Source organism: Tiliqua scincoides, chromosome 2, assembly GCF_035046505.1.
Source record: "Tiliqua scincoides isolate rTilSci1 chromosome 2, rTilSci1.hap2, whole genome shotgun sequence".
Lineage (NCBI taxonomy): Eukaryota > Metazoa > Chordata > Lepidosauria > Squamata > Scincidae > Tiliqua > Tiliqua scincoides.
This window is the reverse complement of record NC_089822.1, coordinates 50,442,153-50,461,590: the sequence shown is the minus strand read 5'-3', so window position 1 is coordinate 50,461,590 and position 19,438 is coordinate 50,442,153. Positions and strand designations below refer to the sequence as shown.

Below are 19,438 nucleotides of genomic sequence, written 5' to 3'. Positions count from 1 at the left end.
ACTGTTTACATACATACACCTTATGTATGTACGTACACACATACATAATTCGTAGACTGTATAATATACATGCATATACTGTAATTGTATGTATACACATACATCATACATACACTTTATAATGTGCATACATACACCGTATGTATGTACATGCATATATCATACATGCACTGTATAATGTACATGGATATCCTGTACATAAACTTTATGTATGTATGTACACACACGCATCATACATATACCGATTAATATGCATACATTGTACGTATACTGTATGTATATACACGCACATCATACATACACTGTATAGTGTGCATACATACACTGTGCATGCACTGTATGTACACATACACATCATACATATACATGTGTGTCTTTGCATTTGCAAGATTTTTCCTCCTGAGGCGCTTCCCTCCCTCTGACACACATGCTGCTTGCAGAGGTTGGGCGTGTGTGCGCCTTGCACCATTGTTTTGTGCAAACTCATTCTGCTGCAGTTGTCGGCTTGGTGGACTCTGGCCCAAGGAGAAGCTGTCAGTTGCAGCAGGCTGAGCAGGGTCGCTTCAGATCCTCTTCGGATTTCTGCACTGTTTTGGAGAGGGTGGGATGGGAATCTGTGCCATAACTCTGTGGGTTTATATGAGAGGGGAGGGGGTTCATCGCTAGTAAGCTTACGGCCAAACCCCTGCTAAACCCCTGCTTTTCATATGGACTGCAAAATAGATTCATGTGGAAATCCATCAGGTTGAAGCTGAAGATGGCCATTTAAGAGTGGCAGATTGAGGAGGAAAAAAATTCTGGTAGTGATATCTGGTACATATGTGTGGTTCATGTATTCTCTGTTTTAATTTAGAATATTCTTTGTTCAGCACAGTAATTGCAAGTGCAGATGGCCGTTATTGCAACTACTGTATTCCATTTTATTTGAGAGTCCTGTGCCCATCAATAATGTCTGTTATAATCCCTATCGAAATATGGGGAGAAAGTATTTGTCTACCCCCCTTCAGTATGGTTTGTTAGCCAAAATAATTTATTTTGAGTATTTATCTTGCGAGATGTTACTCACTAAGCTATATAACTGGATTTTGACTAATTTGTGTTGAATCATGAGTTTTTCTAGACATGATCTTTGAATAGCCAGCCAGTTGCTTTCCCACTTGCAGTGGCATGCAAAAATTTGCAACCTTCCTTCTGTGCAGCATACAGAATGTGTTTTAGAACACAGTACAGATCACATTAGGCTGATCCTTCCTCCTAGTATCTTTTGTGGTTGGTAGGCACATGCCTCTCAAATAAGATGGAACAGATGCAGTAATGGCCACCTGCACTTGCAATTATTGTGTGTCTGTTTTATTTTTTCATGTTAACTAGAAAAATCTGTTGATTAATATAACCATTTAGCCAAAGTACAGGTGGACCATGGATAGATGACATTGTCATGTAAAAAGCCCTGTAAATAGTGTATGAACAGCAGGTGATTAACCCATCCTTAAGTGTGCTGTCTGGAAGTACCCCATGAACTGCTGCCTGGAATGTTGCATGTTATCTTCTATAGCTTTTAGGGATCCATCCTTCCCAGCAGTCTGCACTAATAAAGGGTGGAGGATACCTATTGAATTGAAGATGATAATAGTGGAGGTATACTGTGTGTGGTGTGCACAATCATCCCCCTATCCTATCTGGTTTTGCAGGCTTTCATAGAGTTTCCCAAAACCTATTTGACCCACAGCAGTAGTGGGACAAAGTAAAAGAATTATAGACACCACAGGCGTTAATGGTGACAATTGTATCACTTTCAGCTTTCTTGAAAACTATTGTGTGTAGCTGGAGCGTTAATGACTTATGTGCAAACCCACTTCCCTCTTTTCTTTGGAGGATTGAAAGGTACAGCCTTTGCTTCTGGAGAATGAATAGTGGTTTGATCATCATTCTCTGAACCTTTGGCAGCCTTGTGCACAAAGCGCTTTTTCTAAAGGGCAGAAGCTGGGTGTTTCAGAGTGTCCCTTAATTTATTCAACCAGGCTGTAACTTATTCTGACTGAACTGTAACTGGGACAAACATCTCTTCTCTCTTATCTAACAATGTGCTTTCTTGTTCTTTGCAATCCATTGGAAGAGGGACAAATAGCTACATGCACACAAGTGTGTGTCTAAGGTGCAGACAGCTCACCAAGTGTTTGGGGCATTTGGTGGGCCCCTGTGAGATACAGGAAACTGGACTAGATGGGCCTATGGCCTGATCCAGTGAGCCTGTACTTATGTTCTTAGCTATCCGTACACTACTCTTCTGATTTATGCAAAGAAGTAATATCAATGACATCATTGACTGAATTTGCATATATTTTAAGAATAAGTTATACAATTGTATTGGTATATAAAGAAATTTTCCTATCTAAAATGTGTTTTCTAAATTCTTATTATGCTTACTGCCATACTATGGCATTACTGTGAAAGTACAGCCCTTATATTTTGAAAGTTTTCTAAACAGAAGAAGCAGGAACACTATTTTAGTCATTCAAATATGAAAGCAGAAAACCATTTTCATATTTGCAGCTAAATCCTAAGTACTTGGAAAGCAACAGGATTCAGTGGGTTGATTATCTCATATACAGTATAGCACCTTTGCAAAGTGCGAATAACCCTGAAACCACCCAAAGTTTTACAGTATTCATTAATGCTTGATCTACAGTCAGCAGTGTAAGGCAAACTGACTTCATACCACTGTTATAAATAGAAGAAAACCATGTATTTCTATCTTTTGCTTACCCATGCCAATTTAGACCTATAGACATCTACCTTTGGCCATTCCCAATAATAAAGTATGTATGCATGTGGATAGGTAGTCTTTTCTACCTATCCACATTGCCAATAAGAACCCTGTTTCTTCCCCACTGCCCTGGCAGTTAAAAAGTAGAATTTCTTTCCAGAGCAGGCAAGCAGAACTTGCATACAAACCTGAACATTGATACCTTGATGATTTTTAAAAATTGAACACTCACCTTCACCCCTCTTGGTAACATTCTAAGATCATAATCCTAAAATCACAATCCACAATCCTTTCTCCCAAATTAAAAAAGTTAATGGTAGTAATGCCCCCACTAAATCTTACGCTAGCACTTTATTCCTGACTGTCCTTGCCCAATGTAATCATGCTTTATGGAACTAAATCAAGACCTTAGTAATGTATGTTGGGTTACTATATCCTACAACGTATGAACACAATGGCTACTGCAGGGAGTCTTGTATCTTCTTCTCTGGAAACTGGATAAATTTAATGTAGGCTTTTGAGAAATATCTGATGGAAATGACATTGGCATGGGTTTTTTTTAAAATATGCAGTCCTCTTGCTATTGTTTGTAATTCTTGTCATTTTTGTTTTCAGGTTACCATTAAGAATATTGAACGAGAACTCATCTGCCCAGCATGCAAGGAGCTATTTACCCATCCACTTATTCTCCCTTGTCAGCACAGTATCTGCCACAAATGTGTAAAAGAAATTCTCTACTTGACACTTGAAGATTCATTCAATGATGCTGCCTCAGAGTCTTCCAATCACAGTAGTCCTCGCATCCGGATACATTCCCCTAGCTTGGATAGAATTGACAGGATTAGTAAAACAGGTATGTATAAGTAATGCATAATTGCAAGATCTATTTGCATGGGGTCTTATTAAAAAAAATAGGTAACATGAGGTCTTATTGCTTTATAGGGATACTTATCGTTCAGGTGTTCTTACAACATTAGTTTTTCAGTGGAGTGGGTAATATAGTAGATTGTTATATCAAACTGTTCTAGTAAGTTGTGGTTGCTTTGAATGACATAGACTTCACTTTGCTAAGTTTATAATAATGGGTTGGATCCTAAGAATGTCTTCTATCAATTGAAACAGCTCAGTTTGCTGGGGGGGGGGTAATTTTTGCTATTTGCAGTTCCTGAAAATCTGCTCCTGATAGTTGGTTGACCCTGAGGAGCAGATAGGGGAGCTGCAGAGGTGAGATATTAAAAAATACCCCCCCCCCCACATGCATTGCATTCCAAGAAATGAACTGGATACAACCACTGGAATTTATTCCATGAAAGGTTGTCCAGGATCACAGCTTTGATTACCTCCCTCCAAATATTTTCTTATTCAGCTATAAATAATTTCTTCTGTATATGTGGTGCTGAAACTCTTTGCAAGCTACTGAAATGCCAATTATGTGTGCTTTGCAATAGCAGCCATCCTATGTAGTTATAGTCTGGACCCTAAGTTTTATGAGCATTATAAAGTGACCATGTGTCTTCAGAGTAGTTTTTGTGATTGTCTGCATTTATGAGAATTTATTTAATGGATATTATTCCTGTTAAATCGGATCCTGAGTGTGGCTGTGTACTAATATTCAGCAAGTTGTGTGGGTGTGTGTTGGAATGGAGGGTAATCTCTATATAAGTGTTCTATAAGTTTTGAGGTTCCATTGATTCTTCTTATGATAAAATGCTTGATACGAATGATTATGTTCTGTACTTTAAAAAATTAATTCTGTATAAAAAGTACTCATTTCAACTAGAAATGGGTACTGTAGGAATTAATTGATTTAATGTAATTAAAAAAGTGTTTTTCCCTATCGCATGTTTTATAAATTGTGCAATCTGATCTGGTGTGTTTCTTTAGAAATAAGTTATATCCAACTCAATGAGATGTATACCCAATCAAATTCTGCAGAGGGTGGCAATTTAAGCAGTTTTTGTGTATTGCAGAATTTAAGTTGTCTTCTTCCTACTGCAGTTTAATTTTTTATCATGGATGTATCATAGTGAACCAATAGAGAATCCTTCCTGTTCTAAAAACAGCTCTCTGTTCATTGTTCACAGCCTCACAGCGGAGGTCTTCTGGGTGGCGAGGTAGAAATGCTTCACTTTTATATGCTTATGGATAGTGTAGTTCTTGTGTAGTTCTTATGATAAATACCTTTTGGCTTACAGTTCTTTTAAACATCAGTGGTCAAGTATTAATACAAATGAATATATGTCAAGTAGCACTGTATAGTGGTCTAGCAGGTGGATAGAAGTAATCCTGTTAAGGAAATGTTACTGTCATTTCTATGAAACCAATGTGAGGGTCAACTGGATTCAAATTTCTAACAGAATACCTTTTAGAGCCCAATCCTATGCATGTCTACTCAGAAGTCAGTCCCATTATAGTCAGATGGGCTTACTCCCAGTGAAGTAAGTGTGGATAGGATTGCAGTCTTATTGAAGCTGCATGATCACAACTTTCATACTAGTAAAAAATACACCCTTAGAAATAACTATAATCAGTAACCCTGTACTTGGGTTTTTAGTGTGGTGGATGAATTGCTAGCAAAGTCATGACTTGCATGTATTGCTTTCTAAAGGGGAAAATATTTGTTGGACCTGGTGTTTTACATCAGTTTGTACTTTACCAAAAATGTGATACGTTTATAAGAGTGCTGATGCAATTTTGCAGTATTACAGTGAGGATTAAACATGTAAAATATTCTAATCTAATACATCCTATTATAAAGGAAAGTCATTCCATGGTCAGGATTCAGCTTCAGTATCACAAACTAATGTATTGGTCTGCACAAGTAGAACAGAACAATGTTGTCTGCTTTGCTTGCCTTAAGTTATTTCTATGTAGAAATAATGGTAAAGGATTGCTGTGCAATTCTCTTGCCCAGGTTATAAATGGCCTTTGGGATGTTTAAGAGTCGTTGCCAGCCTCTCCCTTTCTCTCCTTTTTCCTTGTGGCAGGGGTAGTTGTTACAGCTGTGCCTGCAACTGGGGTTTTATCAAGTCTTGTTTTAACAAGCTTGCTTATTCTGTAGTCCCCCTCGTTTGCAAAATCCATAGAAATTACAGGGGGCTCCCACATCTGCGGATTCACTTATCCGCGAATTGGTTCCGTGGGGACTGTGCATGCCCCTTGCCTCAGGAGGGTCCTCTGATCCCGACAGTATAAAAAACCCTGTCGGTTTCTCCATGAATCTAGAAGTGACTTTTAATGCCTTATAAGGCATTAGGAGGCCTTGGGAAGCCCCAGACCTTCTCTGGGTCCCCTAATGCCTGATAAGGCATTAAAAATGTCACTTCTGGTTTCACTGAGAAACCGCAAGTAGCGTCTTTTGCACTGTTGGGCTCAGTTTGAGCCCAGTGGAGGCTATCTGGAGGTGAGGGGAGCAGAGCTCCCCTTGGGTCCGGGGGTGGGTGGGGGACGGTGTTCACCTGTATTAGCAGTTTCATGTAATCATGGGCGCTACTGGAATGGAACTTCCACTGATACAGGGGCAGCCTTTATCCTGTACTCCATTGGTATTAAATGGTATGCTTGGAAATGTACATTGCTTGTAGGTTTAGCTCTTCTTTGAAAGGCAGTTTTCTGAGAACTGCATTCTGAAAAGTTATGACTAGAACTGAAAAAGTTTTACAAAACTAGACAGGGAAGTACATTTTACATTAAAGGAAAACAAAGTTGGTAGTTGAGCATAATCAACAATAGTTTGTAATTTCCAAAATAATACTTTTATGTTTTGTAATTCAGTTCTTGCCTTATCTCAAAAGTCCTCAAAAAATTCTTAATATGAAGAGAGCAAGAATTTCATTTATGAACTTAATATAATATGAATCCAGTTTACCGTAAAAGTCTTTTTTGTCTAAAAATGCACCAGTTTTATTCTTTGTTCATGATGCTGGTGATACTCTATTCAGATATCTAAGCTGAATTAAAGATGTATTATCCCTTTTCTAGTCTGGCATTTGTTGTGGTAAATCATACTTAAATGTCTCAAGTGGATAATGAGGTTAGCAGTTATGTGAGAAGCAGATTAAGGCAGGTGGTCGTGAGAATCAGATTTCCAGTCATATGTAAACAGATTTTAATCAAGTTTAGAACAGGGGGCAGATACAGTTCTTCCTATATTTTATTTACTTTTAAAAAATTTATATACTGATTTTTTAAAAATTAAAAATGCACCGTGGTTTAAAGGAAGATTCAACATAACCAAAAATCGGTAGGATAATGGTGTAATAAACCACCAGCAATTTAAAGCAATCTGGAACAGTATAAAAAGACAGCAAGGCTATAAAAACAGTATCCATTAGTTGCATGAGAGAGTCTTGGAGAATAAAAAGATCTTAACCTGGCACTTAACTTGTAAGGTTTCATGCCAGCTGAAATAGCACTGGTACAGGAAGGACTTTCCATAACTAGGCTGCAGTCAGTTGAAAGGTTTCCTTTGCCCTAGTTGTTGCCTAGCTGATCTACAGAGGTTGGGGGTACCCAGAGGACATACAATGCAGATCTTAAAATCCAGGAAGATTCCTCTGGAAGAAAGCAGTCAAGTGAGCAAGTCCTGAGCCATCAGGGTTTTAAAGAACAAACCTTGAATTGTGCTTAGAGACTTGTGGGAGCCTATGAAACCTTTTAATGTGGGTGTAGTATGATCAGACTGTCCTGTCCCAGTTAGTAATTAGACTACCATGTTCTGAATTGGCTGAGGGTTCCGTACAATCTTCAAAGGATGTGAAATATTCCCATCCATTGGGTATCATGTCTGATTGAAGACAAAGGAGGTGATTAAAATGCATACAATTTGTATTAGCCCTTAAGTGTTCTTATGACATTTTGTCATTAGAAATGTTAAAAGGAAAAAGGAAAATACCATGTTCCATGGTATTAGAGGCAGGTGGGCATTTGCTCCCTCACTAATAATAGCATCTCTTATTTGAAGCTACTCAGGTCAACTTCTAAATAATAGAAGCCTGAAGTTTTTTTGCATTTGTGTGAATGGCAGTAGAATGCTTAGTTTGTGAATTAATGAAATAGCTTAATTTAAGAAACTTAAATAGTCTCCATGAAAAGGGATGGAACATCTTTGATCTTCTGGATTGACTAATCATCGGTTTGATGTCACCAGTATGTTCATCAAATCATGCTTTCATTCTCATACTTTTTTAAAGCTTTTGTCTGATCAGAAGTAAATGAACAGTTAAAAATATCAGTCTCCCATTTTAACTTTAACTATGGGGTGCACCTATTGACACTTCAGAGGCATGCTACTCGCTAAGTGTTTCATTGTCTGAACTTGACCACTGCATCATTTTTTAAAACTTGTATTGGATTGTGTCTCTAAGAATTTTGCCTGCTTGATTGTCATTTAAATAGTGAATGGCTTGAGTCTGAGTGATGTTTGTTGCCTGTTATAGTAGTCAATATAAACTGTTTCTGTGGCTTCTGTTTTTCACTGCATGTTGCATGTTACATTCTTAGACCTCTAAGTTGCTCAAAGTTTAGAATGCATAGAATATATTTCAGTATTCCATTGTATGCCGTGGCATCACAAATGTTTGCGGGAGGTGCGGGAAGACAGTGCATCACCCCCATGATGGACCTTCTCCCATGCAGTGGGCTAGGCAACAACCCAGGTGGTGGGCATGGTGATAAACCATTGCCCCACCCACTTGTTTTTTGGCTATACCTTTTGATAGCACACAGATATTTCAACGCAGTTAGTTTCATCGCATTCTGCATGAAATTACACATTGCTTGTTATATAACATGATGGCATTATTCCTACAAACTGTGATTTTAGCAGTTTTGGTCACTAGTGGTGTTACCCCCCTGGAGAATGTCATCTTACTAACACCTTATTTGTTCCATGCTGTGTCATAATAACATCTCATTAACTGTTCAAACAATCAGTCTCATTGGTCTGTTTTGAATTAAGGAAATGTACTTTTTTGTTACATAAGACAGTTGCATTTTTGTTTTCTGGTTTTTTGGCCATGACTTTTGTTAGAATTGAGATATTTCACTCTGGTTTTTTTTATTGCATTCTGCTGTAAATTACACATCAAATGGTGTTTTATATTATGGTATTATTCCTACAAACTGCGATTTTGGTCACTAGTAGTATCACCCCCCCTTTGTGCATCACCTGGTGTGATCTGCACCCCCTAGTGACACCAATGATTGTATGTAAACTTTTTATGGCTTTTTTTGAGATTAAATTTGCTTGAAATACAAACATGCTAAATAACTACTTTTTATAGTGTGTGATCTATAAATGTGGTATCCATCAGATTATAAATGTGGTAACCATCTTTCTGAAGATTCCCTGGAGTATGAGATGTGTTGCTTTCATTATCAATCCAGAGATGGGTTATGACTCCTGAAGTGTGCATACAAGTATTAGAAATGTGTCTTTAGAGATAAATAATTTTTAACCAACTGATCTGAGTGCAGTTACTTAGGTGCTATGATGGTACTGCATTCAGGGCTATATATTTCCTGCCCAGTCATGAGATGTGGTGCAGAAGTTGATATCCTGACAGTGGCAGTTTTCATGGTTTGAGAAACTGCAGTGGGGTATGAAACCTTGGAATCCAGAGTTTTCATTGCCACATGCAGTTTTCTGATTTGTCCTCTAGCAGCAGCTGTCCTTGACTTCATATCCTTATAGCCCCATCTTCCATTCACCTATTTTTAATCTATAATTCAAACTCTTTGAAAACCTTCATCTCAAACCTCAATCAAAGTGTTGCATAATAACCCTGCCACAGAGGAAAGTTCCTGCGTGGGATCTTCTTGCAGTATTGACACCATGTTGTTGGAGATCCTGGACCAAAGTGTTGTACTAGGCCCTGTCCCCCACAGCAACTCATGTCGGTGTGTTGGGCGCTGCTGCTATTGAGTTCTGGTATCACTGTGACTGAGTGGGCCCTTGGCCGGCATCCAGTCTGCCAACCTCTGGTGCTATTCTTGCTTTCTTGCCCCCTTTCAACATTAATCTGCCACAGCCTCTGATTATTCATTCCAGGGGTTTGGGAGGCCCTCTGTGCAAGATGGGATGTTGTATGAGGGCAGCTGATTCAGTGAAAATTCTCCTCTGTTCTAGCAGAAGAGTAACTCACAAATATGGCTTTTGCACAACCCAAAATTCAGGAAAGTTGGAAAGACTTATTATACAGGTACCTCTCATTTTATGTGGGGGTTACGTTCTCAAAAATTGGCACATGTACAGTATTAGGTATTGGCAACCTTCAGTCTCGAAAGACTATGGTATCGCGCTCTGAAAGGTGGTTCTGGCACAGCGTCTAGTGTGGCTAAAAAGGCCAATCCGGGAGTGACAATCCCTTCCACACCGGGAGCAAGTGCAGTCTGTCCCTGGTCTGTCTCCCTGGCTATGGGCCTTCCTTCTTTGCCTCTTAGCCTCAGACTGTTGGCAAAGTGTCTCTTCAAACTGGGAAAGGCCATGCTGCACAGCCTGCCTCCAAGCGGGCCGCTCAGAGGCCAGGGTTTCCCACTTGTTGAGGTCCATCCCTAAGGCCTTCAGATCCCTCTTGCAGATGTCCTTGTATCGCAGCTGTGGTCTACCTGTAGGGCGCTTTCCTTGCACGAGTTCTCCATAGAGGAGATCCTTTGGGATCCGGCCATCATCCATTCTCACGACATGACCAAGCCAACGCAGGCGTCTCTGTTTCAGCAGTGAATACATGCTAGGGATTCCAGCACGTTCCAGGACTGTGTTGTTTGGAACTTTGTCCTGCCAGGTGATGCCGAGGATGCGTCGGAGGCAGCGCATGTGGAAAGCGCTCAGTTTCCTCTCCTGTTGTGAGCGAAGAGTCCATGACTCGCTGCAGTACAGAAGTGTACTCAGGACGCAAGCTCTGTAGACCTGGATCTTGGTATGTTCCGTCAGCTTCTTGTTGGACCAGACTCTCTTTGTGAGTCTGGAAAACGTGGTAGCTGCTTTACCGATGCGCTTGTTTAGCTCAGTATCGAGAGAATGAGTGTCGGAGATCGTTGAGCCAAGGTACACAAAGTCATGGACAACCTCCAGTTCATGCTCAGAGATTGTAATGCAGGGAGGTGAGTCCACATCCTGAACCATGACCTGTGTTTTCTTCAGGCTGATTGTCAGTCCAAAATCTTGGCAGGCCTTGCTAAAACGATCCATGAGCTGCTGGAGATCTTTGGCAGAGTGGGTAGTGACAGCTGCATCGTCGGCAAAGAGGAAGTCACGCAGACATTTCAGCTGGACTTTGGATTTTGCTCTCAGTCTGGAGAGGTTGAAGAGCTTTCCGTCTGATCTGGTCCGGAGATAGATGCCTTCTGTTGCAGTTCCAAAGGCCTGCTTCAGCAGGACAGCGAAGAAAATCCCAAACAAGGTTGGTGCAAGAACACAGCCCTGCTTCACTCCGCTTCGGATGTCAAAAGGGTCTGATGTGGAGCCATCGAAGACAACAGTGCCCTTCATGTCCTTGTGGAAAGATCTGATGATGCTGAGGAGCCTGGGTGGACATCCAATCTTGGGGAGAATCTTGAAGAGGCCGTCTCTGCTGACCAGGTCGAAAGCCTTTGTGAGATCTATGAAGGCTATAAAGAGTGGCTGTCGTTGTTCCCTGCATTTCTCCTGCAGTTGTCTAAGGGAGAATACCATATCAGTGGTGGACCTGTTGGCTCGGAATCCACACTGCGATTCTGGATATGTACAGTATGAGCTTGTAAATTAAATATATTTTTGCTATTGGAATGTACTTAATGGTACAGGTTAGGGGAAAAGTCATATAACACATTGACTGGTGACTTCTGCTTGCTCCAAATGGTGTGTGGAGGGGGGTTGAGGAGGAAGACTACAGATGTTAATGACTGAGAAAGCAACAATGAAAACAAGTCACAAAAGGAAACTGATAAAGTGGTAAGTGGCAGCTTGGTGAACATTGCCACACGTGTGGCATGCCACTATGCTGCAGGAGCATGCAGGAAGGTTGATTGTTTACATGTGCAATTTTTGAAATTAGGGTTCTGGGATTAATTGAACAAGCACATTATTTCAAAATCATGGAAATTGGGAGGTACTTGTAGAAGAGGCTTTAGCCTGTCTGTGAAACTTAGATTTCTTTGATGTAGAACTTGGCTGATGTGAGTGAAAGAAGTCAGGGTTTTTCGTTGCCACAGAATACTATGTAGCCTTGCTAATGTGTAAGGGCTTGACATTTAATATTTGATCTTTGTTTCTGGTAGACTCAGGTCAAAATAATGCTTTGCTGAAACTCAGCTTTTAAAGTGACACATACACATTTTTCCTGCTTGTCCATCCCTATCTGTATTTGAAATACTTTTATTTATGGCTTGGTTAAGATTTGTAACTGGGAATGAAATCAAATTTGAAGTGTTCCCTTGTTTGAGAAGAACTTAACAGCCAAGCTTTGTACTTAGGACAGTGTTCTTATCATTAAAGTTCCTTGGTGTAGAACTATTTTCCTATATTGTTTGCAGTGTGTTTTATATTACAACAGTATATCCATCAGCTTGCCACAACTGTTTGAGGAAGATTAGGCTGAGACATAGTGAATTACAAATGACCACCAAGTGAGCTTCAGATGGAACAGGGCTTTCTTTTTCTAAGTCTCTGTCCTTTGTAATACAGTATGATCTCCTTCGATCTGATTATTAGACAAACCACTATCTTATAAGTTGGTCAAGAATGTCAAATAATGAAATATTAAGCAGTGAATGTAGCTTTTCTTGGTGTTTGTTTGCAAGGATGTATATTTTGTGTTCAGAGTTATTAAATGATGTGGCATCCATGTAGTGCCATTCCTAAAGTGATGTGTATTAATTCCTAAATAAGGATCTGGCAGTGTTGTTCAATTCATCAAACTATTTTCTTTACTGCATTGTAACTAAACCAGGTCCTGCCAGCTGTACAGGTTGGAAACGTAATTCATTAACTCCTAGGACAACTACCTTCCCTTGTCCTGGATGCCGGCATGATATAGATCTGGGAGAGCGTGGCATCAATGGCCTATTTCGCAACTTCACCTTGGAAACTATTGTGGAACGATATAGGCAGGCAGCAAGAGCAGCTACAGCCATTATGTGTGATCTCTGTAAACCCCCACCACAAGAATCCACAAAGAGCTGCATGGATTGTAGTGCAAGTTATTGCAACGAATGCTTCAAAATACATCATCCCTGGGGAACTGTAAAAGCGCAACATGAATATGTGGGACCAACCACCAACTTCAGGCCTAAAGTAAGTGACTTTTCTCAATTTGTAATAGAACTGTCAAAACTTTGCACATGACCATTTTTATTTTTATGCTGAACAAAGGCAAGTCTATATTGCATGACAATTGCCATGAGTTTTAGTGAGCAGGCACTTCTTGAGTCTGGATGGAACTTTAAATGATTCCGTCTTCATTGTATGACACTTGTGTATCATCTTCCAGTATGGGCAGAACTACTTCTGATCCAGTGTATACACTAGCTGTGATCTGATAAGGAGTTGTGCTGCTGTCAGACTTTGCTGCAGCAATACAGCATTGCATGTTATTTTGCTATTTCAGTCTTGTAGGATAATTGCAAATGTAGTTGGTAACTAGCTTCCATGAAAGTGCCTTAAAAGTAATTGTAATAAGGAAAGGTATGATAAATCACAGAGCAACCTGATTTTATCTGGTAGAAGCCCACCTCAGTAAATGGCTCATAACTATGGAATCTAGAAAAAAAACAAAAAACTGTAGCAATAGTGGAGAAGTGGTTCATGGCTATACCGGTAGTATACAAATGCTGGGCTTACTAGTTAGTCATAATTTGTGGTTGCTACAGTCACCTTCTCTTCCTCCAGTTCCTCTGTATCTGCCGGAGAACTGTGTATGTATGTGATAAATTAGCACAATGTAATGGACTCTAAATAATTCCTTTCATACTTGCAGAACATGCTTTGTCAAAGCTGTTGTCATCCATTCTGCACCAACTGATTTAACCAACACTGACAATCACACATGCCTGCCTAGCTTCTAGCTTTATTTCTCACTTCTGATCAGGGAGTTGGGGAACTTGCAGAGGGTACGGGGCCAGGACAGGAGAATTCAGTGAAAATTGCAGATGAGCACCATGACAGTTTTGGAGAACAGCCTATACCATGGCATAATGTGTTCCTGTACGACAGGATTTACGAGTAGGTGGAGCCATATCACCAGATGTCATAGGGGCATAGTTTCTCCAACTAGGACAAGGTCTTGCCAGTATTAGAGAATGATGTAGTTTCTGTCCTCTTATGCCCCATGAGAGGGCAAAGTCATTTTTTTTAGTTGTTTGTATGTATTGCTAGATTTCTGTATAACAAGATTAATCAATCATGAAATTGTTTAAGGCCAACATTGCATATATGCAACAGGCACCAAATGTGTATGCCTGTGGACAGGGCAAAAGTGGGTTGATGGGGAAGGATAATTTATTTCTTCTTGGGATCTGTCATTATCAGACTAAGGCAGTCAACAATTAGTAATTTAACCTCCCCACAGCTGTACACATTTGGTCCCTGTTGCATATATGCAACATTGGGCAGAAATGGCTTAAAACACATGAGATCTGTCTCTAGAAGATGATCTGGTATTAGGTTTTTGCAAGTCTGCTAAAATAGAATACAGTGAACTCTCCTTATTTGCGGATTTCAAATTTCAGTGCTCAGCAATCTAAAGTATGTATGTTGTTGTGGTTCAGGTTCTATTGAGACTCTTCTTCATATTTATTAAATTGTGACTGCTACTCTGATTTACAGAGCTACTATTTATACCCTATTTTAAAGTCATTTAAGGGATCTGAAATTGACATGCTTAGACAGTTACTAACTGGCAGGAAAGATATTTTATCAATTAACATGGCAAAGTACCTTTACTTATCTATGCAAGAATTGTCTCAAGAAGTTGAGTCTAATTAATGCATGATATGGATACTTTTGTGTCTACACCTTGGTTTTATTGTTTATGCCAATAAAGGTCTTTGATTTGATTTGATTTATTTGTGGATTTCAATATCCGCAGATGCCAAGCCTACAGCTGGAGGCACTCGGAGGACCAGCTGGATGCAACCAGAAGTGCCTTCTGGGAGATGCTCCGAGGTCCTTCAGCCATGGATTTATTTATTTGCAGAATTCAGTATCCCCTGGGGGTCCTGGAACAGATCCACTGTGGATATTGATGGCCCACTGTTACCTTAAAATGGAAGAACATTCCCAAAGCTGCAAGAGCACTGAGCACTACTTCAGATTCTATAGAACTAGGGTCCTTTATATTGCCTGTTACAGAATGATATGGTTTTTGGGTTTGTAAGGCAGTCTTCTCAGTCAAGAGCTAAATTATAGGCAGATCTGCATGTGCACTGCAGTTCTGTGGGAACACAGGCAAACGGTAAAATGCAGTAGTGAGCACAGACTTCAGCTTCCAGAGAATCTGAACTTTAATTTTAAACATGATCAAATTTGTAGACTTTATGGCTATGAAGATATACTTAAGATAATACATAAGCATATGCAAACAATGTGTGCTGAAATCTAAGATGCCAGAAGATATCTTAGCCAGATTTCTAGGGGTAGCTTTTCAGTGTCCTATGTAGCTTCTTGTCACTTGATTATCAAAACCTGAATAAATTCACTCAACTGACATAGCTTATATAGTTTGCAGCATTCTGTTTTCTTGGCACAGGATTGAGGTTGTGTAGTTACAGAATTTTAATTATTATTTTTAAATAAGATACAGCCCATACTACCTTCATAGCTAGAAAAGTTTAGAAACACTTTTGCAGTGAATGCTGTTTACTTAGAAAAGCAACAAGAAGACAATTTACTCTAATCTTCTTGTTTACATGCATCTGTAGAATAAGGTTCATGTAAACATGCCTGACAATGCACAACAGGGAGAGCAAAACCTCTTCTGACTCGCTATCTTGCCACTTGGTGCTACCCTGGGTTACATGGGGCTGACAATTATTTTTAATCAAATCAACACAAGTCCACTCCCTCAAAGACTTTCACAGTTATTGGTATGTTTGAGAAGGAAAAAATAATTCAAACTTTATTTGACTGCATCTGTTGCCATTGGTACACCTTTCAATTTTTTTCAATTTGATTTGAAGACATCATCGTGGTTGTAATCTTCACAATATTGCTTTCGCACACATACATGGGTGCCTTCATCCATGTCTTAATATTACAAACAGCAGTTATAGAGGAGGTTTCAGTAAGAATGGAAATCATTGTTCCATTATGTGTCTGTCTAATGAAGCCTGAGATTAAAATTTTCCATATAGGACATGCTAGCTAGTATAGCTTGGTAAATTAAATGTTGTTTGCTTTTGTGATTTTATTGAGGCTGTGCTCCAGAATTTCATTTCCTAGGTAATTGGTGTCCTCCATTCAATTTCCATTGATGGTTAACTCGATGGCTTTGCATCTGTCTGAGGTTGCTGTTTTTCTAACTCAGTGTTCTCCTTCAGCCTGGTACACAGGGTTGGAACACCTTCCACAGTGCTATGGGTTGGGGGGCTATAGCTACGGGAAGAGGGAGATTAGTACTCGCACACATATGTAGGGGCAGAAGTGTCTTTTGTCTGTGCAAGCAGATCTTTAGAACTAAGCCTATAACTAAAGTAAATAACTAAGCATAGCTTAGGAGAGCTGTTAAAAAAGAATGGCACCTACAATATCTCATGCATCATAGCAGCCTTGCTGAATCACCGCGGACACCCGCTCACAAGTCGACTCCATAGATAAGTCGAGGGCAGGTTTTGAGCCAACAATCATGGAATTTCCTATGACACTCCGATAAGTCGGAGGTTAAACTTAGGGGGGTGTCTGACTATAGTTTTGTCTGATTTTACTCGAGGCCAGATCCTGAAAAATAACCCACCACTAATTGTTACCCAAGAACTGTAGTCTCTAATTTATTTAAAACATAGTAAAAGATCATAAGATACATTTTTATTCTTTTTAAAGTCTAGTCTTCATCACCTTTTTGTAAGCACTATCAGAGTAAGTGCACTGTAAACAACATACCAGTAAAGCAGTGGTTCCCAACCTGGTATTCATGTACTCCCAGGGACACTCAACAGGACCTTTAGGGGTACTTGAAAAAGAATGGAATAATGGTAGAAAAAGGCTCCAGAATGCCTTGCAAGACAGGAATGCCTTGCAAGGACCAGGAAGGGAGGTAGCTAGTTGGCTGTGAAAGCCCCACCAATAGCTAGTTTTTGGTCATCAATTCATGTATGCACCAGTGATTGAAAACCAGCACAGTAAAAAAGCTGAAACATAATATGGAAAGTGATCAATCACCCAGAATTTCTCAGCATACTTCTGGTGCAAAACAGTGCAAAGGCAGAGTCTTCTGTTCTTCAAACATAAAAAGAGAAAGCACTGTGATAAATACATGAATTCTGGGCTTTCATAGAGAGGAGATAAGGGCTTGTATTATTAATTACAAACATTTTGCTAATATGAAGGGTATGAATTATGGAAATAGATTGCCAAGGGATATGCAAGTGAAAAAGGTTGGGAACCACTGCAGGAGATCCATGAATCAAATCCACCTTTAAGGTGTTTGGCGTGTTAAACCAGAAGCTCTACCTACAACATACAACCCATAACACATAACTAGAAGTATGCAATTCAATTCACAGCAGAGAGATGGAGCTGCATATATTTGCAACTCTTTTTACTCAGAAGTAGACCCACCGCTTTCCATGGGTGTTATTCTTAAGTAAGGGTGCATTGAATTGTAGCCTGCTTCAAATGGAAAGGAGGATTCCCATCCTGGTGTTTCAAAAAACAGACCTGCTTTGCAAGCATTTGCAAAGCAGAACCAAGCTGCAGTAGAAGGAAGGAGAATAAAAGGTTAACAAATTGTTTCTAAGGAGCTGTGCCTGCCTGCTTCTTGAAAAACTTGGCGCCCGTCTGCTGGCAAAAATTTCATGTACTATAGGCAAGTATCTACGGTGATTCCCATTTATAACCCTTCTGCAGATTGAATATTTTAGATGGTTGTTTACTAAAAAGAGAAGCAGATGGAATCCTGTAATTGCTAGTAATCCTTTTAGTGAATTAACCTTAAAATGTTCAAGTCTGTGGGTTTGTTGGTTAAATTAACTGTATCACCCGCATCATGTCTCTACCATTATAGAACAGTGAATTGTTGTTAAGAGGGGAAGGATGTATCTATGTAACACTTCAAAACAAATTACTGAATGAAACAACTTGCTTAACTTTTGAGGAAAAAACCAAAGGCAGTCAGGAATAACCTTCTCCATTCCTTTCCCCAGAGCCAGATGGCTTGTTTCTAGAAAACATTTTTGTGGCAGTTAATGCTTCCACTTACAAATACCTCTTTTATAGTATATTAACTATTGCAGACAATACTGTATAGGCCAGTCTTAGATTTAGTCTTAGTTCTGAATTGGTTAGTCTTAGATTGTATAGAATAAAATTATATTGCAGCAGGCTATTGTAAATTTTAACTAAGTTTCTATATGCATTTAATTGTTAGATGTGTACTACTGCATGTGTGTACATTATACATAATTAGTTTGACTATAAACTTATGCCTTGTTTTTGATGCTTTGAAAGTTGGTTGGTGATGGTGTTTGGAACATGAAACTTTCCTGTACAACTGTTAGGTTTTTGTGTAAATGGACTAAGGAATTTACATTAGACTAGAAATGAAAACAAGTGTGACAGCTCAAAGAACTCTCCAATAGAATAACTCAATAGTTATTCCCATATAAGCAATTTGTGCCTGATCAGTACATTGCAGTAGTTGGAGAATATGACTCTCCCTCTTCTGGTTAGCTAGTGAGTTGTAGCGTATCATTTAGTAAATCTTATAATTGACTAGGAAGAATAGAATGCATTTTGCAAAATTTCTATTTATGTGACTAGGCAGTTGTCTAGGCAGAAATTCTTGGTATAGTCAGCTCACATGCTACCCGATGATTGCATTCTGAGTTTGGCATATAAAACCAAAATTGTGTATAGCTGAATCTCCCTTAAATTCAACAATATGTACTGTCACTTTAAGAACAAAAATCATAGTATGAAAGACACATGGAAACTGAGGGAACAGCAACTTCTTTCTCTTGTTTCAGGCTTGCTCTGGGACATAAATAGCATAAGTTGAATGGCAGGGGGAATCACTTGCACTATTTAAATTGTTTTTCTCTTTTTTTCTTTTTTGTGGGAGTGAGTGCATATACTTGAATTTGCATAAGTCACTTGTGTAAGATGTTGACCCACTGCATTCATATATTTATAACATATGGGTATCTTCATTTGATGGAAGCATTTTTCCCCTTCTTCCCTGAACCTCTCTGTTTTCAGTCTTTGCATGCATACTTTCACTTGGTGCTTCCAAACATGCTTTGGAGATGTTCTTTTCCCCTTAACAGGGAAAATGTTGAGCTATGATAGTTATAAGAACTCTGTTAAGATGACTTTCCTTTTTTGTACCTTTAAAAAAAGTATCAAAAACATAGTTATGCCTGTGTCTCAGTTTTTTAATTAAAGGTTCCCTGCTGTTAACATACAGTAGTTTACAAAATGGGAGCAATTAATACAAATGGGAGTGTGATCAACATACTAGTTTATTGTTGGGCAGTCCT

General features: G+C 39.3%; 1 protein-coding gene across 1 annotated transcript in view; it reads left to right on the top strand.

Moving 5' to 3' along the window:
* The first annotated feature begins 3,388 nt into the window (after window positions 1–3,388).
* Window positions 3,389–19,438, top strand: part of TRIM36 (tripartite motif containing 36) — a 37,837-nt gene continuing 21,787 nt past the window's right edge. Inside the window, exons 1-2 of the mRNA XM_066615180.1 lie at window positions 3,389–3,620; window positions 12,715–13,040. Of these exons, the coding sequence (XP_066471277.1) occupies window positions 12,882–13,040 (159 nt within the window). The 5' untranslated portion in view covers window positions 3,389–3,620; window positions 12,715–12,881. The remainder of the gene's footprint in view (window positions 3,621–12,714; window positions 13,041–19,438) is intronic.